This window comes from Oreochromis aureus, linkage group 4 (genome assembly GCF_013358895.1).
Source record: "Oreochromis aureus strain Israel breed Guangdong linkage group 4, ZZ_aureus, whole genome shotgun sequence".
Taxonomy (NCBI): domain Eukaryota; kingdom Metazoa; phylum Chordata; class Actinopteri; order Cichliformes; family Cichlidae; genus Oreochromis; species Oreochromis aureus.
Window position 1 is genome coordinate 14,388,911 of NC_052945.1, and position 23,723 is coordinate 14,412,633.

The 23,723-nt window shown below is 45.7% G+C and overlaps 1 protein-coding gene across 12 annotated transcripts in view; it reads left to right on the forward strand.

Moving 5' to 3' along the window:
* The window catches only part of LOC116325218 (BAH and coiled-coil domain-containing protein 1), a 61,680-nt gene that overhangs the window by 6,894 nt on the left and 31,063 nt on the right, over positions 1-23,723 (forward strand). For 5 of the 12 annotated variants that reach the window (XM_039610713.1, XM_039610712.1, XM_039610708.1 and 2 more), the window contains exons 1-2: positions 12,002-12,862; positions 22,311-22,493. In XM_039610713.1, coding sequence (XP_039466647.1) covers positions 12,685-12,862; positions 22,311-22,493 — 361 coding nt within the window. In that variant the 5' untranslated portion in view covers positions 12,002-12,684. Of the gene's footprint in view, positions 1-12,001; positions 20,119-22,310; positions 22,494-23,723 lie in introns of those variants that run through there. The other 7 variants (XM_039610714.1, XM_039610719.1, XM_039610709.1 and 4 more) reach the window with 6 other exon arrangements.

Sequence of the window (23,723 nt, forward strand, 5' to 3'; positions counted from 1 at the left end):
TACAAGGACTTTGAAATAGTAATTTTATCTTCTTCTGGCTCCGGTGCAGAGTTGGAGACGGTCTTCGTTTGGCTGTGAGGCCAAGATTCAGATGTTGGATAGTGTCAGAGCAGGAGACACAGTGGAGCTGTCTTTACTGCTGGCATTTATGGCTGTGGGCTCATCTTTCAGCCATATTGTTCTGATCAGTGTGCTCTGACTGAGGTGTGGCTGTGTGAAAGCAGCGGGGGGGTTCACAGCCTGTCCATGGCTGAGCTCTGCTCTAAACATCCCATGTAATCAAAGGTCATATTTATGCCATCTCACTTAGTCTCCTCTTCCTTTGCATCTGCCCGGCCTCCCTTTCCATAAGCTGTCCTCTGTCTCTTTTTCCCTTCCATTTTTCAGTCTCCTTTCTTTCCAGCAGGAAGACTCTTGTGTCTGGGAAGTAGTGGTCTTCCTGCCACTTCTGTTTTAGCCACCCTCCCTTGCCTCTGGGCCATTGTTGTAGACCACAGCTTTGTGTGTGTTTTACAGCTGCTGTTAAAGATAAAAAACAGCCCCTTCCACCCCCTTTATTGTTTTCTGGTAGGATGTCCCTGTCATTCCCTTGGTTTTTATGTCCTAGTTGGATATCTGAGCAGCGCCCCCCTTCAAAGGTTAGCCATGCTGTCTGGCTTCTCCCATTTTTTTTTTCCAAAGGAGAATAAATAACTTTACTGGGACTTTTATTGAACGTCTCATTGCTGGACTGTCCCATGGGTCTGTGGATGCTGGGAAGAGGCTTCAAAGACAAACACAGGTGTTTGGTGGAGTTAGCAAGGGGCTGGTTACAACCAGGGTCTTTAAAACAATAAACTTCAGCGAGTGAGTGAAGGTTGTTTGTGGGAAAAGAGGTTTCTTCTTCTTGGCCTTGTAGTTCTAGTGTTTTGAACACTCACCGGGTTTGTACCCAGCTCCTGTTTGCCTTTGCCCACTCCCCTTCCTTGTTGACCCCAGACAAGAGCAGCGGCTGGAGTGTGTTTCATGGCCAGTGTAATTATTTAGCAGCACAGCATCCAGCCTCACTCATCCTGCCCCTAGTCTTTTCTCTGGAACTCTAAACCTTTTGGGCTATAGTGACATCTGAGCGAACATAAATTTTGAATATAGTGAGCATTGTATTAAAAGGCTACTTGTACACAGGGGCCACTATAGTTGATGTGCAGTGACAGAGCATGGGTCTTAGGCCAAGTTCTATTTGGCTTTACGCTACGGCTCTGCAAAACAGAGTGAGAACCATGGCCTGTTGTTGGGCTCGTTTGTGAATTGTTGTGATATGACACAGTTCAGACATGCTGTCAGTGGAGTCCCCCTGAATAGTGGAGGTGTTGCTTGGCATCCTACACCTGGCTGAAATAGCACCTTGCCCTGTGCAGCTGCCATCTGTCACCTTCCCCTGACACTGCTCCCCCCTGGAAATCCAACTGACTGGCAAGGGCAGTCAACTGTCTGTGAAAGGGTAAGCCCCTTACATATTTGCAAATACCTTTGCTTGCAAGAGTAACAAGATTTTAGGTGTATCTCTATCATTAAAAAACAGACAAGAATTATTTTTTTTTACTAATGATTTAAGTGATCATGAAAAAATGGATTTCAGCATCTAAATTTATTACACTCAGTGGCTGATTTAAAGTTCTATTATTATAAATTTTGTTGCTTATCAGCAAAACTGTTCACACAAAGCGAACGCTTTGGGTAAAGAAAAAAAAAAGGATCTGGCTTTGCAAGAGGATTTTGGTTAACTGGTGGCCATGTTGCCTCAGATACAGCCTCTTCACTCAGTCCGCTACCCAAACCACACCATGTGGCATGATGCCACAGAACCCTTGCCTTGAGCTTGGGGCGTGTACACAAGACAAACACAAAGGAGTCCCATGGGTGACGGTGACTACCAGGGTAATACCTTCCTGTATTGGATTTCAGGGCATTGGATTTCAAAACCCTCTCATGTATTTTTACACTCAATGTGAGGAAGTGAAAAGTTAATTGAAGAATCCAACGAAGCCATGATGAACAGGCACGCACATATGCATGCACGCAAAAAATAATAAAAATAAAAGTGTTGTTGCCTGCTTAAATAGACTGATACGTTAGCCCAAAGCCAACCGCTGCTATTTTGTTTGTGATTCAGATCTCTCTCTGCCCCCCCCTCATACTCCCTCCCTCTCTCTTCTAGTATCAGGCTGCTTCTCATCAGGCAGCCCCAGGCCCACCTCAGCGCATGGCCGTATTGCATGTGACAGCTGTTAGACATTATTAACGGCTCAAGCAGAAAATCCAGATTACTGTTTTTTTTATTTCAATTTTATTATTGTAATCGTTCAGTGAAAAGAACCAAAAAAAAACAAAAAATAGGGGGGCCCTTTTGTTGTTAGCAGATTTGCGGTCAGTGACAATACTGCAAAGACACAAGTGTTATGAATGTGTGTGTGGTTATGTTTGGGTTGGTGGGTGGGTTTGTGTGTCTTGGGGTAGTGTTCTCCAGACAAACCACCCCACCCCACCCCACTAGAGCTGAGGCACCCTGTGGCTGGCTGTGAGGCCTAGACAGGTGCATTGTTAACCCTCTAACGTCTGAGTCTGTCCCTGCTGGATCTGATGTTAGTTCTCTGGCAGAATTTAATGCCACTTGGTGCGGCATGTGTAGCAGTCCCAGTTTGTGCTGCATTCACAGGAAACAGCATGCTGCTCTAATGGCGTGTTCTTTCTCCGCACAAATTAGGAGTTTTGAAAATGACAGTTTTTCGGGGTAGCTGTGCAGGCTTCACTTTCTGCCTCAGCACTAACATGTTGTAATGTCTGGAATTTATTTTGAAACAACGATACAATTCAGCAACTGCTATGGTTTTTTCTCTAGAGTTTGTCTTTATTTTTTTCACTTTCTATTTTCTGGATTCTGAGCTTCCCTTACTCAAATGACTGTAATCTATAAATCTTAGCGTGTGGCAAACTGGTAGATAAACTTTACCCACGATTCGAAGTCTGCCAGTGAAGAGAAGCAGGTGTTTGTGATGTACAGTACCAGACAATAAGATGTTCCACTTAGTATATGCAAAAAAGAAAATTGCCATTAAATATACATGCCGTATGCCTCTGAAGAGTGTGTCAGCCCTTTTGTGAGAAAACAAAGATTAGCATCAGGAATTCCATTTTAATAAGTCTCTTGGGAATATCCAACCAGATGCCAAGTCCTCAATCCAAAAGGGACTTGTTGCACTTTCTGTCTCTCTCGCTCTGTTTTTTCCACCCTCTGTCTTGGTCTCTCTCTCTTGCATGAATATCCTGAGCTCTGCCTGACACTGATCAGAAAAAAATCCCCCAAACTTCTTCCTCCCCTTTTGCTTTCTGTTCAAATCACTTGTTTTGCACCATAAATTCTCTCATGCCTACACGTTTGTTCTTTGATGATCCATGTCATACCCTTTCTGCTCCTCCCTGAAGCTTCCCCACATCCTCCATTTCCCCCCACCCTTTTCATATTCACCCCCCACCACCAGTTCCTCAGAATGGATTGTTTTTTTGCCCTCTACCTCTTTCTGCATGTTTTTCCCCCTGCCCCCTCTGCCTGATGTGACCACTAGGCTACACTGCCTCCTCTCTCTCTGATACACTATGCATCCTGTGGATCCGGGGTAAATGACTGGCTTTGCAGCAACAGATGTGCGTACGTCTGCTGTCTGCTGTCGCTGCTTTGCAGTAAAGTTCTTCCTCTTGCCATGCGTGCCCACTGACCTCCCCTCTGGTGTTAGCGAGTTAAGGTTACTTTGTTTTCTCAAAAAAAAAAGAAAAAAAGAAAAAACAGACAGAGAGAGGGATGCGACGGCAAGTTTAGATGCACACTTGTCAAATGCTGTCATACACTTGCTGGTGCATTACAAATACATACGCATAAAAAACAGCATGTACACACTTGCGTATGCACACACACACACACACACACAGCATGAGCACGTCACGCAGACTCACACATCTTCCTTCCCAGGAGGCCATGGGGCCAGTGGGACAGAGCAAGCTTGAGAGTCTGGTTCATCTGTTTACATCTAATTATAGAAACAAGGCTATTTCTGCAACCACTACTCCAGCTTTTTTCATATTCTAGAGTGAGAGAGAGAAGGAGGGAGGGAGGGAGAAAGACAGTTGGGGAGTAGGAATAAAAGGAGGGTGTGTGTGTGTGAGAGAGAGAGAGAGAGAGAGAGAGAGAGAAGAAAGAGGGAAAAAAACAAAGCCTTGACAGCCTTTTCTCACAATGGTGAGCGGTTATCTCATCCCCTCAGCACTGCTACAGTCTGCACTGTCTCAGTACAGTACAACAGGACAGGGAGGGGGAGAGTGTCTTGTATTGTAAGCCCTCTCATCCTCATGTAACATGAATGTGCAAATTTATGAGAAACAAGCAACAGCAAAACAAAGCAATCGCTGTTTTCTGTTTTTTCTTTCTTTTCTTTTTTCCCCTATCCATTAGCCTTGACAGTAACCCCAATAAAAGAGAATCAATTCTGCACCCGTGCCCTGTAGGCTTTTACTTTGACCCAGTGGAGAGCGCCGTCCATCCAAAACAGTCCAAACAAAACGAAGTAAGAGTTGATGTTGGGGATTAACGTTGTATAAAATGTATCTAGTATTAAAGAGACGGGGCCAGCGCTGTAGTTAATCCTCAAGCTTGGTGGCTGACACCCAGCTGAGTGGCTGCAGTTTGCCGGTGGGGCTGGAGCGGGGCAGGCGCTGGGCTTCCTGCCTGGGGATGCCAGGTGAGAGCCAGATCAGGCCAGGGATGTGCCTCTTTTTGGAGTGTGGGGGGGCAGGCAGGTTGCAGCCTCTTGCAGGTGTTTTCATTACAAAAAAAAGAGGAAGAAGAAGAAAAAGAAAAGAGGCTGAATGCACAGCCTGTGGGATGCAACTTGAGACAGGTTCTTCCCATCCCCCCACCCTTATACATAAACTTCTACATAATGGAAATGCTTGCTTGCATACACCAAACTGCCACCACCCACTCCTTTTCCTTTATTCTCAGACGTGGCAGGTAAATTAATTGGCTGCGAGTGTGTAACATATATGCCGAGATAAAGGTGCTCTGTCTGGCCGAGGTGTAGCGTAACGACCGTAATGATAGCTCCATTGTGCTTATGTTTAGGGGGGTAGTTAGCGGCACAGCTAGCAGGGTCGTTGCCGGAGGGCTGGATAGCCTCTGATTAATAGTGGGGAATGCTTTGAAGTGACACCCAAGTGCACCCGCTCACAGGCTAATGGCAATGCCATCGGTATAGGGAGTGCTCCCTCTTCCTCAGTCTTCATTAGCTAAGTTTCCCCAGTACTCTCTTGCCACCCACGCCTTACATGCTTGCCTCTTATATAGACAGCCTTTAGGAACACTTACGTGTTTTATTCTTGCAGTTGTTCCGTGGTTTCATTGTCATTTCTCATTCACATTTGTGTAAGGAGATTGTTTTTTTTTAAGGCAGCGAGCAAAAGCAAAGAAGAGGCCTTTCCTCACGGAGTTTCACCACAAAGGTGAACTGTGTCACAGCCTAAAGACTCATGGGATTCATGTGGCACAAGTGGGACATGGCAGGGGACTGTTCCCAGGATCCACTTTGATCTGGCATGCTGACGGACGAGCTACAGCTGTGGATGTGTGTGTGTTGTAGCAGGGAGGCAGGGTTGGGTCTGTCAGCTGTTGCAGTAAAGTAAACTATTAGTGGTGGGAGAAGGCAGCGATTCCAGTGAAGAATTAGAACCAGTTCTAATTGCAGTGAGGTTGGGCTATGATTACATGCTGGCTAATGCACTGACAGACCTCTTACTTGGCTGGCTCTCAGAAAGCTGCTGAAATGGCTCGATGCCTTTTGGTTATACAGCATAATGGGAGGGTGTGTGAACACACTTGTGTGTGTGTGTTTGGTATGTGTGGGTGGCTGCCTGTGTGTATCTCTGATTAAACTTGCTTTTAAGGAGTGTTTTTTTGTGTGCTTTTTGCATGTTTTTCCGCAAGTTTTTGCATACTTGTGCGTGCGTGTGTGTTTTCTGTTTGATAGCTGTGCTCCGCTTGTTTCTTGAGTGCCTGTCATTATTTGTAGTAGAAGCAACTTTTCTTTCCAAATCAAAACTCAGCTGGCACAACTGTCTCTGAACAGTACAGAAGAAGTGTGTTTTAGTGTGTTTTGAGTTTTTGTGTGTATGCCTCTGTTGTATTTGTGTGTGTGTCTGTGTATGCCCATGGGAAACGGCAATCAAAGGAGCCGTGTGGTGTAGAGATTGTATGAAAGGAGTGAGAGAGGAAACAGAGTGGCAGGCAGCTGAGAGGGCAGCATGTGGGGGTGGACAGGGGGCTGATGCAGGTGCCTAATTCTACCTCATCCCTGGGCATTTTATATTCCATCCATCTCTCTCTTCTCCAGTTCTTTATGGGGCTGCTGGTTGATAAATCCACCTGCTTCAATTACATTGCTGATTAGCGGGTATGTCTGAATAATAGCACACAGATGGATTTATACATTGTAAGCCTGTTGCTGAAGTAATCAGGTAGGACTTTTAAGAAGCTGTGCTTATTTTTCACCTCATAATTTGAATTATAATTAGGATTTTGCGTGTGTGTGTGTTTTTATTCAGGTGTGAAGGCTTCTTTCCCTTCTGCAAGAAGCTCAGCAGTAAAGTGCTTAAACTCACATCATATTCCTTGCATATGGCCTGACAGTTATGGGAAATATCTGCTGTTTCTTCTTCAGAGCCTTAGGCCTGTGTTGTCTGTTTTTTATCTAGGCAGAAAAAATACAGACATCATTGTGGTTTCTCGGAGCTCTGGAGGTCAGAGAAAACATTCAACAGAGTCACAGGAATTTTCTAGTGTGTATCTGTGCTGATTACTTACTGGTTTAGTCATGGCTCTTACATAGACTGGTGTGTTTCAAGGATTACTCATGGGATCACATGACAGATCTTCAGGAGGCATTTTCATACAGCAGGGACCCCAAATGCAACCCCAACAACAGTCCACTGATGACTACCAATCATAAATGTGTCCTGCGTATGTTTATTCGTGTGTGGTTGTTAGGAAACAAAATGGGATGAGTTTGAGTTTATTAATTCATGCACAAGATCAGTAACGTGTCGGCTAAGCAGTGAGGCATGAGGAGCGAATTGGTCATCCTTGGTAACAGGGTATTGCGAGACTAGAATAATCTGTACACATGGAAACTGGATGGATAAATACCACGTGTATAGCGGTAAAGTAGGCAGCTGTGTGGGAAGCAGAGGATTGTTGGGAAGAGTGGAACATGTGAGGGTTGTGCAGATGTCTGTTATTTTAGAGAGCAAATTTTCTTTAAGCTATGAGGTCCACAGTGTATTAACTCTGTGTGTGTGTGTGTGTGTGTGTGTGTGTGTGTGTGTGTGTGTGTGTGTGTGTGTGTGTGTGTGTGTGTGTGTGAGACTAAATGCGTGCATCCCTGTTTGACAGATCTTATTTCAGAAAGTGGAGCTGCTTTGAGGATCAATACTGACATGCTGACTGCACTCGTACACATGCACGACACACATACACACACTTTTTTTGCGCTCAGTGTCTCATCTGTCAGTTGTCAGTTTTCCCCAGCTCCATGGGTTCTCTTTCGAGCTAGGCAGATGGCGAACACTCAGAATGAAAGCAGATCCTAAGTCCTTTTGGATCTCCATCAGTCTCTGGGACCATCCTGCACAGGGCTCAAGTTTCTCAAGCACCGGCTGAGCCTTCACGGCGCTCCAAACCAGCCGTTTCGTCACCTTGCTTTACCCAGCTCACGTCTGTCGAGTGTAACGGCGGTGCTTTTAAGTCTCGAATCCAGCAGCAGTCCACATTAACTCACGCAAGCGCTAACGCTAAAAAGGCTGCTGACAGTTGCTCCCATTGCTTACTCCACCTCCTCCTTACCAGTTCAACAGATACCTAATCCCAGTAGGGTATCTATGCCTCTCTGCTCTTCCAGCTTCTCACCAAGTGTGTAGCCCTGTACTGCATGCTATGAACCAAGTTCACCAAAGGGCATATTTCCCCACATTGGTCCATGTCTCTTACCTGTAGGAGCAGCTGCACTTCAGGGTCTACCACCCTGTATGTTTTTATTTGAGAATGAGCAGGATTCATTACAGCACGCTTGCTTGGACTTGCTTTTGTTTGAAGGGCGCTCTGCACGTAACTGTAAGAGATTTTTATGAGGCACGGTTCTGAGCCAGTCAGCCAGGCCGCTGTGCCACAACCAGATTGGTGGGGAGCAGTGCCATTCCACCACATACACCATCTGGGAGATTGTGCGAAGAGGAAGGGAGAAAGTTTGTGTTCTTTTGATTATGCACATATGTTTGTGTAGGTTTGTATTTGTGAACATGCAAAGGGAGAATGGTGGTTAGAGCTACTTGTGAAAGGATTTTTTTTTTTTTTAAAAAAGGGGGGGGGGGAGTTTGTTTTTAAAAAAAAATTGTTTAAGGCAGACCTTATACTGCCCCTGCCCACATCTTGTGATTTATGGACTTGTGAAGGAAATCTCTCATTTGCCACTTTTCGTCTCTTTTTTTTCCATGTCATCTTTTTTTTTCTCACTCCGTCTCAGTGGAATTCAGTTTTTCTCCAGATCTTTCACTGTTTCCACAAAGCGGCAATAGAATAAGAGAGAATAAGGGAGAAAGGGAAGCGAAAAGGACAGCAGCCAGAAGGAAGCCGTAGTCCTTTTTTGCGATTGGTTTAAAACCGTGTTGAATAAAAGCCTTGTCGTATCGGATATGCTTCAAGTAAATATTCATAGGTGTTGACGTGCCAGCGTAACGTATTGTGTTTGTGGCAAGCATGCATGTTGTTATGCAGTGTATACTTTCTGCTTGTAAATAATTCAAAACACTTGTTATGGTGCTGTTCCCGCTGCATTGTGGTTTGAGCATCATTGTTGACACTAATAAATGAAAAGAATGTGTTTGCATCTTTTGTGCAACTTTATATGGAGAACACTGCTGGCCACGGGGCTGAATGTAACTGGTTTTTGCTGCTAATATCTGCCGGTGAGCACATTACCACACTGAGGTCGCAGTCGGGTCAACTGCAGTCTGGAGCTTTTAGTGTTGGTGTGCATGTGAGTGTACATTTATCATGTGTTTATGTGGACCTTACTCACTCAGGTGCTAGCTATAAATCTAGCTCACCCTTTCCTGGCCTGGTGAGGACAAAGCAGGAGCGGATGGGGGTTCACCTTTTTTCTTTTCTTTTCTTTCTTTTCTTTTCTTTTACAAACATAGGGGGTGGGGGGGGTATAAGAGACCAAAGGGTTAGGCGGGAAGAAAGGAAGAGAAGAGAGATAAATGAGGGAGGGGGCTTAATGAGAGCCCTGACTCACATGATTATGGGACTGGCTGATAGAAATCAGGATCTTTCTCAAAGAAGTCAATTAACCCCCTCCCCCTACTCTAATTATGCATGGATTGCTCCACTGGCTCTTTACTGATAGGGCTGCTCAGCACAGCTCAATATGCAGACTCATGCTGCCTGAGTCTGTAAGGGGTTGTGTGTGTTGTGAGAAGCATTTGTCAAGCTTTTTTTCAGTCTGCTAGCTGCCTGCTTTAAACTCAGGGTTTTTCAAAGCCATTTGTTACCCCCATTCTACTCCTCTTTACCCACCTGCCAGGCAGATAGCCAGTACCAGGCAGTGCCAGTAGGGGGCTCCACCCTCAGGAGGGTTCTGGTTATTAGCGTATTAGTAACTAGATGATGACTGAACTCTGTGGTCAGAGTAAATAAGCAATGTTGTAGAATGTCAACACGACCAGCCGGCTCCTTCACAGCACCCAGTGTTGACATAACTGCTCTCTTATCTGAGGAGAGCAAAGCCCATCGCCACAATAGAAAGGTATGCCAGATCAAATACTGTAAGGGCTAGAAACCACACTCTCCAAAACACAAATCCATACTCACACAGTGGCTGTGAGGGAATGCGGTGCATGTGGTAATACATACAGCACAAAACAATGGATAAAGCTGCGGTCCCAGCACAGGTTATTCGTTCTGCTAGACTGACTGGTTTTCATTTTAACCCATTAAAATAATGGGGTGTTTAGGGTGCTGGCAGTCTGCGTAAAGAACCTGGACTCTGCTGTTATTGCTCAGCTTGGTAACGAATCAGTCTGACAGTCATAAAACACGCTTTGCCATTAAGCATCAGTGAATGAGCGGTTTAAGGTGAAGCGACAACTAATAGTTGTGTCAAAAAAAAAAAAAAGCAGAAAGAAAAAAATGACGCAAAAAGAAAGATGTCCGTGTTTTGATTTTCAAAATCTGTGTTTAAGCACCTGTGTCACATTTGCGATCTCTGTGTCAAAACATTTCAGGAGACCTTCTTCCCCTCATTGCCTCACAGCTCCCTAATAACTCTTCTTTAGTCTGCTTCCTCGCCGCTTCCCCTCCACACACCACCCCTCATCTCCATTATGGCCTCTGCCAGATCTAGACGGAGCTTGGCTCACACTGGCGTTATGATAACCTGCTGAAAGCTGTTGCTCTCCTGTGAGCATGCAGACGCCCAGCCGAGGTTTCCCTGCATCACTTTCCCCTCGTGTTCTCCGGTCAACCCCACAGCTGTGACTTGCTTTCTTTGTTTCACACGTTCACCAAATCATTGCACGAGTTCAGACCTTTCATATAAATTTTGGCTTTCTGACCCAGCATAGGTGCTGATATATTTTATGGCCACCAACATTAAGCATAAATTAAAGAAAAATAAGAATAGGTGTACTGTTCAAAGTCAATTTAATAGTTACTCAGGGATACTGAGTTTTTATTTGAAACCTAAAACACTGCTAGTATAGAACTATTAGGCATGGCCAGTTGGAAAACATCTTTTTTTTTTAACTTGCAGCCTTCTAACTTTTCAGTATTTAGTGGTGTTTTTGTGTGACTTGTCAGTAAGTGTGTGTGATTGGAAGGATCTGCTAAGGCAAACCAAACAAGCAGCTGCAACACATCTGTTGGCTTCGATCAGATGCTGCAAGCCTGTTGTAAGCCCACAAGGTCTGTTCCCTTCCTCTCTGCTATTTTATATATATATATATACACATATATATACATATATATATATATATGACCCACAGACAAATACAGAGGGGAGGATAACACATGATGGCCCGTACTGCCCCTCCAACATACTAAATGCGATCACTGTAAAGGTAATGGAAGACTGCAGTGGTAGCTGTTCAACCATCCACACAGACAGGAATGAGCAGCTGATCTAGAAAAAAAAAATCCCCCTTCCTCCTCTGTGGTTTGACCTTGTATTTTTGCCTCTTCCACAATGAGTCGTTAAAGCCCGTCAAGATAACCAGCTGGAGAGCAGAGGAGGCTAAGGTAGGTCATGGCAGGTCAGGGGATAGGAGGGGAGACAAGAGGCATTTGAATTTGTGGGGTTTTTTGTTTTTGCTGCTGCCTTGCTCTGTGTTACACTTCATCTGCTGATGTTTGTGCAATGATGAGCCCCGTTCTTTTGTACGGATGACAGGAAATGCTCCTAATTTTACTCATCTCTGCCTTTGTGGCTGCAGATGTTGAGCAGACACCAGCAGCAGCATTCCATAGATGACCGGTGTCAAGAGTTATCGCAAGATATAACTCATCTTTAAAGGCCAGTTTGGCTGTGTGATTTGGCTAAACTCGTGTGCATTTGAAAGTGCAGATGGATAAAGTGGGAGAGGAAGTGGTTATCTCCATGAGCCGAGAAGAGTCTTGTCATTATGGCTAAGATGTTTGGTAACCAGAGAAGTCAAGGTGATGCATGTGAGATTATACACTGTGTTCTTTACAAGGTGATACTGTATAATGTTTGGCCTTGGCTACCCAGGTGTCTCGCTTCCCCTTGTCTGTAGGTTATCAGAACAAAACTGCTTGCATTTGTCTTTGCCGAACGCTACAAGAATTAAACATTTCTCCTTTGTTCCCCCTGTGAACCAACAGCAAATTACATTCAGGGCTGCAGAAAGACCTTGGACTGGCTGGTGCAGCGGTTCCCGGCTCTGTTATCTGCACTGTTCTGCTCTGTGCCTCTGACAGGCTACATCAGAAAGAGAGAAGCCAGAGCAGGGAGCTGCCTTCTGTTTCTCTCACAGACATCAGACTTTATCATATTACAGGACAATCCAAGAGAACTTGGAGGACAGCAGCAACGTAGCGTCTCCAACCAGGCCCCTGATGTCCAGGACTGCTCTGCATGACCTAAATGAGGTGCCAGGCTACAGACGGAGGGAGGGAGAGAAGATGGGAAGACTAGGGAGAACAGGACATTCCGACGAGTCCTCGTTGCCGTTTGAATGCTTGGATGTTGATTTATGGGCGACTCTGATATAGGGAGGGGCTAACCCCATAAAACAAGATGTTCATTGCATTTTCGGACCATGTGAACACTGATGGACGAACAAGAGCAGAGAAACGGAGCGCAAATGGGACAAGAGAGTGGGAGGAAAAGTGATTTGAAAGAGAAAAAAAACAGAAAATGAAGAGAAAGTGTTTCCATTTTGAAGCATGTGGCTGACGCCAACTGAGGGAAGAGACCGAGGTGATGAGGGAGGACAGAAATATGGAACTGAGCAGCAGGGGGATGGAGGGAGAGTGATGTGGGATGATGGAGAGGGTGTGAGGACGGAAAAGGAAAACTGAGAAGGGGAATGAGTGATGGGGCTCGAAGGAGCAAAGGGAGAAGAAGGGATGAAAGTGAAAAAGGGAAGACAGCAGGCAAAATTTGCCCCAATGAATTGAGCTGCTTGCAGATTTATGTGGTTTTGTGGTTATCATTATGCATCAACCAAAGGAGATGGGGAGACTCGAGCAATGCGACGCCCAAGCGTGAGTGTGCCTGCGTTTATCTGTGTATGCATTGCAGCGCACTTTTATTCTCCCTCAGCACGTTGCCCATGTCTCCTCCAAAGCAAACTAACTTCTGAATTTGACAGAACCCTCGCCTGTGGTGAGGTAACATCCACCAACATCCACAATACATTTTTCCAAAGTCTATCTACCTAGCACTGCTGCTTGAGAGAAGAGAGGATTAGACCACCCAGCACTGGGTAGTCAAAGCACCGCTTTGATGTGGCACGAGCATATGTGCAGTGCATGGGTACAATCTCTGCTAAAACACACTCGCAAAACACAGTTTTACTGCCTCCTGTGCGGCATCATTACTCCTCGTCAGTGGAGCGGTGGGATGCTCAAAAAGAGAAGGAGAGGGAGAGCGAGAGAGACACAGCCACCTCCTGTGCCAGGCACTGCCAGGCTGAAATACTGGAGCCGTATGGTCACCCTAAGGGAGGGGAAACCTGCCCGGTCTAACCACATCTCAATTAACCAATTAAGTTCAAAAGTTAACAGGGTACTAATTAGAGAATAGTGCTGAATCCTTGTTTTAATCTGTCTTTTTTCCCCACTACGAGGCATGTCTGTGTCCGTGACCTGGCTGGCTGAGCTTTGCCTGCGTCGGCTGAAACATGGCACGCAAGCTGCCGTTAGTCACCCATCCATCCCCATGGCCAGAACATAAAACCAATGGATTTAGAAGGATCAGTCATCAGCTGTAAAACAAACCAGATTCAGAGCATTCCATCTGATCTTTCCAGTGGAACAGGAGGACCATGAAAATCCCATTTTTGGATCTAGAGTTTTTAGAGACCTGTGAGTGAATATTCACAAATGAAGGATAATTTTTAGTCATAGCTAACGTGGCTGTTTCCTGCTCATCCGGCTTGTATTTGTTCCTGCAGATGGGCTTTAATGGATGCCAAATGGGAGGTTTAGTGCCTCACTATTGGCCTGTTGGAGTCTCTTTTTAACACCATCATATTAAATGACTTGCGTTTAGGACTCGAGGCTACGGCGTGCTCCTGTCGTTGACAATATGCCTCGGGCAGAAAGTGTTTGTAACACACCGCTAAAAGTATAAATTTTATCCCCGCATTAAAGGAGGAGAAGAGGGGCTGCTATATTGGCTGCTACCACCAATAAAAAGATATGTGGGCTGTATGACACAATTGTAGTAAGGCTGCTTTGAGCCCCGGAGCCAAACATGGTGTGTTTGGAATCAGGCTGACAGCTCGATATAAAGAGAGGTGAGAAAGCCTTCTTTGACTCTGCTCTGCTTTCTACCAGGGAATTATTATTTTTTCTGTCTGTTTGTTTTTTGGGATTGGGGGAGTGGTGGTATTTAATGACCCATGCAATTCAAGCTCCTGAATGATTGGTCGGATGATTAGCTGTTTGTATTTCTGAGTGTGTGCGTGTGTGAATGAGGAAGAGGGTGAAAAAAGTCTTGGATGTCAGAAAGCAGTTTGAGGGGTGAAGGACTCCCTTGCTGTATGCGAGGCCCTGGAGGATTCCTCCCCTCTTCCTCTCTTCCTCCTCCTCCCTTGTTCGCCCCCTGAATCTCATCTCTTCCTCTGTGAGATCCACAATGCTGGGAAGAAATGTGTCATTAACAGGGGAGACCAAAATAATGTTTATGGGCTCAAGCAGCACTGAAATCATTTTCCATATCAGTGCAACTGCATGGGCCCTGTGGGGGAGTAAATCTGATTTTCTCCTCCCTGTGCCAATGGGAAACATCATGGGAAAGAAAACAGATTGGATTGTTAGAGAGATGGCCTGACGCAGCTGTGGGCGGCTCTTTTTGTGTTTGGGTGTGCTGCTGCTGTGTGCATATATCATAAAGACAGGATCAACCAGAGAAGGGAAGAGAATGAGAGAAGGCAAAATAAAAATGTGGATGTTAGCGGGAATGTGTGGATGAGAGAACGAGCCCCACTATGGGAATCGCAATTTCATGCCTCGGGAATGCAACAAACGACCCTCGTGGAACAATGGGTCAGTTAACAAGCACAGTCACCAGTTTGGTCTGGACACATATCAAATGGTCCCTCCACAACGATGATGTCGCTGTCCTGTATAAGTTACAAGCAGCAAAGTACTTCTAACTAAATCTGATGCCTTTTATGCCCGTTCCATAAGAAACACTTGCATTTTATCCACTTAGCCAAGAGGGGAAAAAAAGGAATAGGTTTAGTAAAGCGTGGAGGGAAGTTTAATAAACTAAAATGCTGACGGAAATAACTATGTGCTTTGAGAGAAAACACTTCGTAATGAGAAAACTGCTTGAGTAATTTGCACTTCCTGTTACATCATGAACACTTAAGTTCTCACAGAAAGGACAGAAATGAGCAAAAGCAGAATGCAGTGATTTCGTGTTGTGGTTTTCTTGTATGTTCTCTTAAATCTCTGTTGTGGGACTAGGTAAAGAGAGTGTGCATGTGTGGGTGAGTATAAAAGGAAGGTAATGGGCCTTGAGCTCATTTGGCCTGGCCTGGTGCTGTTGCTGTTTCGAATCTGTCCTCCCACCTTCCGTGTCCCAGGCCTGGAATGTCTTCTTGTTCTCCACAGATGAGGCCAGTGACTCAGCAAACAACTGCACTTTCACATGGCTCACAGCAAGCGCGCTTAAACAAGGGTCTAAGTGACGAGCCCAAACCTTTGCCTGAGGCCATTAATATTTTAATAGCATTAAACAGTGAGTAGCATTAAACCTTAGCGCTGCACTTTACCCTTCATCGCCCCACTCTTACCCCAGTTTTTTACTCCGCTGTGGCTCTCACCTGCAATCTTCACCGCTTAGCACAATCTCACTTTGACAGTCAGAGGTCTGATTGTCTCTTAAACAACACTTCCTGGCCCGCTCCCCAGAAAATAGCCATGTGTCTGTGTCTGTCTTCTTTATTTACTTTGCCCATAACACACCTCTTCAGTGGGAACTCTATCAGACATTGCTATCTCTTTCTGTTGGCCCCCTCCTGCCCCTCACACCACTGTTGGCACAGCAGCTATGGAAATGAAGAGGAAGCTCCTTTTTGATAAAAATAAACCTTTCTGAAAAAGAGCTTCATGAATGATTAATTGTGATAAACCTGACGTGCTGTACTCCTTGAAATGGCAGCCTGGCCAGGTACCTAGACACATGTGATGCTGGCTTTTGCAGTTTTGCAAACTGCTGTATAAACAGTGAAAAGGTTCGAGGAGTAGAATAGATAAAGAGAGACACTGGTGGCATGTGTGCACATTTGCTCCCGTTTTCTCTTTAGCGTGGCATGTGTGGCTCCATTGTTATTTTCGGGCTGCCTGCCAAACTTGAGTGAGCCAGTTGGTCTAATTTGTTTAGGATTAGAATCTCTTATCCATATCATGTCGACTTCTATATTGTATAAACAGCTGCGTGAAGTGGCAGGGGTTCTTCAGCTGACCTCCCCAGGCCAATTTTATTTGCATTGTACTCATGCAAAGAATTCCCAGAATCCCTTTTTACCCTGTCATCACTTCAGTAGTGAGAGAGTGGCTGACCACGAAGCCACTCAGCAAACACAGGCTGTCAACTTGAGCGAGACGACCACCATACGGATGCACAATCGCGCACACAAAGGATCACATATGTTCATAAACACACATGCGCGCACACACATACTCCCACACGCTCTCTGCTGATTTCACTTTGAAAGTTTCTCACAGTTCCTCGGTATCTTATCTACTCTAAACTCTCACCCCTTTCCCCTCCTCTGGATGTTGGATGTAGTAACGAGGCTTTCACTCTCTTCCGCCATCCATTCTTATAACTGGTTCTCTTTCTCCCACCCCCACACTGACCACATCCACTAAACTCACTCCACAGGCACGCAGTGTGGAGAGTGTTGGAGGCGTCCGCTGCTGGCACTTTCCCCCACCCCTGCACTGGGCCCAGGTCCAGGACTGGACTGCCTGCTCGCTCTCTCACTCTTTCTCTCCCTCACTTCAGTATACTTCTGATCCTACTGCAGTAGCCCACTCCCCCAGTCCCACCATCAAGCCTCACATCAACACGAAAAGAAAAAAGTCAGGGGGGTGGGAGTTTGTAAAGCAGGGGGCAAGTTAAGAAGAAGAAGGGAAAAAAAAACTTGCTACAGTTGTTTCTGAAGTGAGGAGGAATTTGGCTACCAGTTGCACTAATGTTTTCAAGATGACTTTGACTGTTTGAAGGAAATCCCCCCACTTTAGTAGCCATTTGAAATTCCTTCTGTGTTTTATTGTGAGGAAGTAGGTGCTGGGTTAGTCAGCGGCCCTCCAGGGTAGCAGTGCAGTCTGTCTGGGGCTGCTGATGTGTACAGTTGCCCAATCCAGTCTGTGTTACTGGAGGGTCAAAAACTAAGTCCTGTGTTTGAGTGAATGTGTGTGTGTGGAAAGTCTGGCTGGCTTCTTCTTGGGCGTCTGAATTCCTGGGCAGAACATGGAACTACATTAGTAGGAAACTCTGATGAAAAAGACACTGAAGTGGGAGTGAAGTTCGCTTACCAACGAGCATCCTGCTCAGTATGTTTTTACTTGGTAAGTAACTCTTCAAATGTCTGTTTCTTCCTTGCTGTTTCCTACTTTCATTGTGGGTTCTTTCGTAAACAAGTGCTAAAGAAACAAGCTGCTATAATTTACAGCTAAACACAGAAAATCTTAAATGTCTGATATAAAATAAAACCTAGCTTACCAGTATATGTTCAGTCGCGTTTTCTTTCTGTGTTAAAGCAGTGCCAGTAACTAGCAGCTCCTGGAAGAAGTACGTTTATATTTATTTTCCCTTGAATCACCAATCTGATGTTAATTTCATTCATTTAAGACAAGAAGGGGAGTGTGTATTTTCTGTCAGAGGACATGACTGAGAGAGTGAGAGAGAGTACGTGGGCTATGATTATTCAGGGTGTGTTGAGGAACCTGGCTGCCACATGGCACTGACCGTTCACTGAGCGACCTAAACTGCTCACAGACTCTCTGATACGAGCTCTTATAAACTGGTCGTGTGTCTGTGTGTTTTTATTCTCTGGCATTTCTTCTTCTGCTTCTTGCCTCCACTCTGTGGCACTTGGTGATCACTGAGCTGTGGAGAGCAGGTTGATGCAGTCACACCTGCAATTTTCTTTCTGTCTCTCTTCTCCTCTTGTCACCATCACTCTCACTTCTCATTGTGCGTCTGGCTTCTTTGTCTAGACGACACGTCCATCCGTCCCTTCGGGCTGCGGTCTGTGAATAAGACGGAGGGCTTTAGACTGCCTTGGCTTGTTTTTCAAGAGCAGACAGAGAAATATGATCCAAGGTGAAATAAATGTACTTCTTCTTCTTCTTCTTAAAGGCGTAGTTGTAGATCCACATGTGCTCCGTCACATGCTCATAAACACAAGCGCATGTGGATGGGCGTCTGCCTCTTCGGGAGAAATTTTTGATCTGATTCCCAGCGTTGAAAAGAACAAGATGTTGTGGGTGGGCGCTTGTTGTCTTCCTAGCTATTTTTTTTTCCTTTTACCCCATCACTTTGTGGTCCACATGCAGATGAGATTGTATTATGCCTCGTTAAGGCCCCAAATTACCCTGAGTCGTATGATGACATCACATCCCTCCCCTCAGCTTGAGAACTGAAACCTGTTTAAATTCACTGGACGAGTGTGTTTGATTGCAACTGTGACCTAGGTGGGGTTTCAAGGTAGACTGTCTGTTCTTGCTGAGCAGCATGCTGACCAACTGCATCTGCCCACTGCTGTTGTAATGGCTCGTATTCAGCCTCCTTGCCTCGAGCGCTGTTTCTCTTTCGTTCCCATGACAACTGGGCCTTCGTTCTCCTAGCTACGCCTCCCTGCCTGCTGCTCACTCCGTGCCGCCCTCAGGGGCCCATGCCTGGGCCCACATTATTGTGTGTGCATGCATGTATATTTTTGTTGTTGCACGCAAACTGGGCTCCTTCACCCTTGCACACCAACGCCGGAGCAAAACAGTAGCACTAGTTAACACCTCCACCTCCGGAGGTTCTGCGGTATTTGTGTCTGTCTCTCTGGATCTATGCGAACACAACTGTGTGAGTTCGAGTGTTGGGATGTGATGTTGAGATGTCAGGAAGGGAGGTGGGTTTCCCCTTATCCCGGTGTCCCCTTCTCCTTTAATTCCCTAATAGGATTAATCTTCATCTCTGTCAGGGATCGGTGCCGATTAGGATGCACATGACCCGATTTTCTTAAGAGCGCATACAACTGCACTGCTGGCACCACTTAGGAACTGGAGAAATAAATAAACACAGTTTAGAGAAAACACACAGGCACAGAAAACATAACTTTTACAAGGAGGCGGTGGAGCAACGGCTAAGTCACTATTTATTACACCACTAAAACTGTAATAGTAAGTCGAGCAGTGGTGCCGTCATGGCTCAGACTTTTATTCCACTTGTTCTGCACTGCTTTAGTTGGCATCTAAAGTGAAAGAAAGGTGTAAGACCAGCCCACTTTTATAACCTGTGTGCTTTCTCACCTACACCTCTGATTCATTAGGATTTAAATGGGTTCAGGGAGGGCATCGTATTAACACAGTGTGAGTGGAGTTTGTGTTTTCTAAACAAGAGTATGAAAATTTGAGAAAAAAAAAGCAGGAATTTGTGTGGCGTCATGTACAGCATATTTTCAGTAGGAGGCAAATATAACACTGAGGGAGAGGTCATTTAGTGTGATTGACAGGTTGAGGAGTCTGCCAACTCTCACCTGCTACAGTTCACATCAGAGCGGTGCTCAGTCCTTCACCAAGTGAAGATGCCACGGCCAAACTGGACCACTGGAAGGTCTGATTTGGTTGTGCTGTGGGAAGGGCTTGTGGTTTGATTTGATCCAAGACCCTTCTGAGGTTCATTCAATCCCTTTCTCCCTGAACACAGGCTTAAACTTCAAAGATCTCCTTGCCCGACATCTACACATCCCCTTTTTATGTATTGTCCTTCTCCTTTCCTTGTCTTTCTGGCAGAGGCTCTCTCCTCACTGTGTTAAGAGGGGCTTTGCAGCCTCTCTCTGTCACTCTATGTCTCTCTCACCCTTTCTCCCTCTCTCACTCTGAGGCAAGGCTGTTAATAATGCAGGAGGATTAGCTGATTTATGTGAGCCGGAGGCACTGAGGAAAGCTGGGGTTCCTGGGGGCGACAGGCAGAAGAGGGGGGGGGGCAATGTGTGTGCAGCACGGAGGGCGGTGACATACAGGAGGCCGACGTGTCTGGATGATGAAGGTTGGATGTGTGCCTGGTGAGCATGCTGGCCATAATCCACTCACCCACCCACCCCCCACCTCCACTGGCCCCCGACACCCACTCTGCACTCCGCAGAGCCGTGCCAGGAGCCCTCCACAGGGACCAAGTGATAGGAGGTGGCAGTGGAGGGGACAGAGGGGAATGGGGACTGATACAGAGCAAAAGGAGAACAGCATGGATAGTGTAGCATGTGATCAGGCTACTTGACAGTGTCTCCCATCAACATGTGAAATGTTGCTATAGACAATTGAAATCTGATTAAATAGAAGATTTTTGGTACCATGTGATTTAGGGGATATAGTCTCATTATTTTGTTCCAATGTTTTGTTATTAGAAGTGGATCTAAATAAAAATCTCCAGCCCTAATTTTACAGGCTTAGACTAAGATAACCTGATAATCCAGATAATCTGCAGCAAAAAGAGAAATGAGTCACAACACACTTTGGCTTCATTTGTTTCTGTGATCAAATTTCAGAGACCTCCAAGAGTCTCTGGTGTGTCGCTGCATCCACATGCGCACAAACACACACACATGTACACACACACACACACGCAGGATTGGTTGTAAGGTAGTTTTTCGAGGCAGAGCGCTGTAAGGTTGGGGATCGTGGGGGATTTCCACCTGTCTGGGGCGGTGGTACCAAGTGTGACAGAGGTGCTTTTGTACGTGTTGTGAAAAATGTGTGTTCATGCCTATATGTGTGTGCGTGTGTTTGGGCGCGCACCCCTCTGCATGCTTCTGTGCTCTGGCCTATGAGCCATAGGCTATTCGGTGCAAGAGCGAGAAGCAGACTGATGGGTTTATCCCTGCTGTCTGCCCAGAGGATGTGCTCACTCACTGGCTGGCTGATTAAGGCTCCCACACAATTGTTCTCACACTCCCAGAAAGAAAAAAAAAAAGGATCGATGCATGTTTGGACTGATTCATGCTCCAAGAAAATCAAATCACTCAGCATTCCTTGGGAGATCAGCTTGTCATAAGAGGCTGATAATGAATTTCTACTGTGTCGCTCTCCCCGTGTTTTGGTGTGTGCGATATACGATACACTAATGTGTGTCTGAGCATGTATCTGCATGTGTGCTCTCATACAGGCAACTTCATACATATGCATGAGACTTCACGGTGGTGTGACTTGGGGGAAATGAATGCGCAAAGAGCCGGGCACCCGGGCCCCTCACTCAAGTGCACTGGCGGGCGCGTAATGGGAATGCAATTTAAGCAGTGGTTAATCAGTGTGTTTTCTCCAGCTTGCCCAGCAATGCATAATAGACAATCAGCCCCCAGTCATACGGGCGATGCTACAAATGGTCAATTACTCATCATAGTCTTGTTAAACACACAGTTCAGCCAGCCAGGGACAGATTGCTCTGCTGGTGCCATTATTATGGTAAAGAACAAAGCAAAGCAATGCTAGAAACAAGGGAAAGAGGGAGGGAAGGAAGAGACAATGAGGATTTGGAAGAGGCATGGTGTATTTCTGCACATCAAAATGGGACAGAGGAGGGGACGAGAAGAGTGAAGACGGCTTTTGTAACAAAGCAGGAGGAAGGAAAAAGGAGTGAAACACCGAAATGGAACCAGAGAAGAAAGAAGAGCACGGGATTGTCAGCGTCACGCAGAGAAAAAGCAAGACTGAAAGAAAACCAGACAGAGAGGAGGTGAAATGGAGCAAAGCAATAAAAGAGATTGAGGGCATGAAAGTGAGAGATGGAGAGCACAAGATAATGGAGGGAGGGAGAGAAATTGAGAAAGGGACACTGGGGAGCAGGAGCAAAAGTGTGTGAGAGCGAGAGGGAGAGAGCCTGAGAAAGTGTGTACTCAGCTGTGAGATGAGACCTCTGTCTGCCCATGGGGAGAGGTGGTGTGAGGGGAGAGAAGACGAGGGAAGAGGACTCTGCTGACAGTGAGGGGGAGGAGAGTCTCACACTTTCTCTCTGTCACACACATACGCTCTCTCACTCATTCAGCCTCTCCCGAGAGCAGCGATCACATTTGCCTGGCTTAATGATTCTACCAAAAAAAGAGAAAAAAATATGTATATATGAGTGGGCCTCACACTGAGATGCAAAGCTTTTCTTTTTGTTTTTCCTTTTAATTTTTAGTCACACTCACTGTCCCAGTGTACACACACTCCCAATTCTAACCATTTTTCTCTCTCCTTACCTTTTGTTCCTGTGGGAATGCAGGCAGTGGATTGATGGGCAATTCTTCTGCCTCCTTCATGGGGACCTTTCTGGCCAGTAGTCTGGGTTCCCCTCCTTCCCACCCACCTCATCCCTCCCGGCCGCCCTCCTCGCCCTCTTCGCCCTCCTTCCGTGGCGGACCCCACTCGAGCGCCTCGCAAATCTGGTTTCCCCATTCGCATGAAGGTACCTCAAATCACACATGTACACAAACACACAGCTCCTCATCTGACCGCACCATCTGGATGAGGTGATATTTATGTCCTGGCAGTATTGGAGGCAGCTTTGCACGGTGTATTGTTACTCTGATATTGTATATTTTTGTGTTGCGTTAGGTTTGCACCAAAGTACGGCTTGTAATCGTCCAGGCTCCAACCCTTTTATTTATGCACTAAAATAGGCCCATACCCAGCATGTCTGGGATAGAGCACTGAGCCACGGTTTTCTGGATACGGACACAGGGTTAAAAGTTCATCCACGGAATCTTGCGGTATTCGATTCATGTCAGCAGGAATGTCACTCAGGGCCCTCTGAAGCAGCACATGCAACTGTGTGCCAGTAAAAAAAAAAAAAAAAAGTTGCAGTGATTGCAGAGCTTTCAGCCGGTGTCTCCATCATAATCTTAAAAAGTAGGTTCCCACCAATCAGAATTACTAAACCCTTACTCGACACACAGGCACATACACTCACAAACCAACTTCAACACCTCATATTCTGTCTCGATACAGCCAGGAAGTCAGATAAGAATAAAGCAGAGGGATTAATGTAGTTGGGTTTCAGGAATTAATTACATCCAGGGTGACAGATAAACACAAGACAAATAATCTTATTAATATATTAATGTAAGGTCAGCTTTTCTGTGTCTTCACCTTCAGATTTACATCTTGCTAATTACACACTGCGCTGGCCACCTAAAATTACCTGGTGAGTCACAATCTTGGATGGACTCTTGTTATTTCAGCCCCCTGGTTATAATCTATTTATTATCTAAGAATAGCCCAGATGTTATCGGTGGGGAGGGGAAACCAGTGGGAAGTGTTTCTTTTCTTTTTTTTTTGAACTCTGTGGTCACTCATCAGCGGCACCCCACCTCCACGTTATGTGTCCAGGGCTGATTAAGTGGATTACAGCTGAGATGCTGTATAGTCATGAAGATTGTTAAGCCATATGATATCTCCCAGCAACTTCCTTACTCTGATGCCCCGGGCACCAGGCCGCTGACTCAGTGGACAGATGCTGCACCAGATTAAACTCTAGACTCCTTCAAGATATTAGCTCCAGCGTCAGCCCAATCTCAGACATTTCCCTCCAAACTCATTTTGTAAGCATCAGTGTTTCCTTTATCTTATACTTTCTAGGTTTCACTGTCAAACACTTTCTTCTTGTGGAAAAGTAAAATAATATTAAGAGTGATGA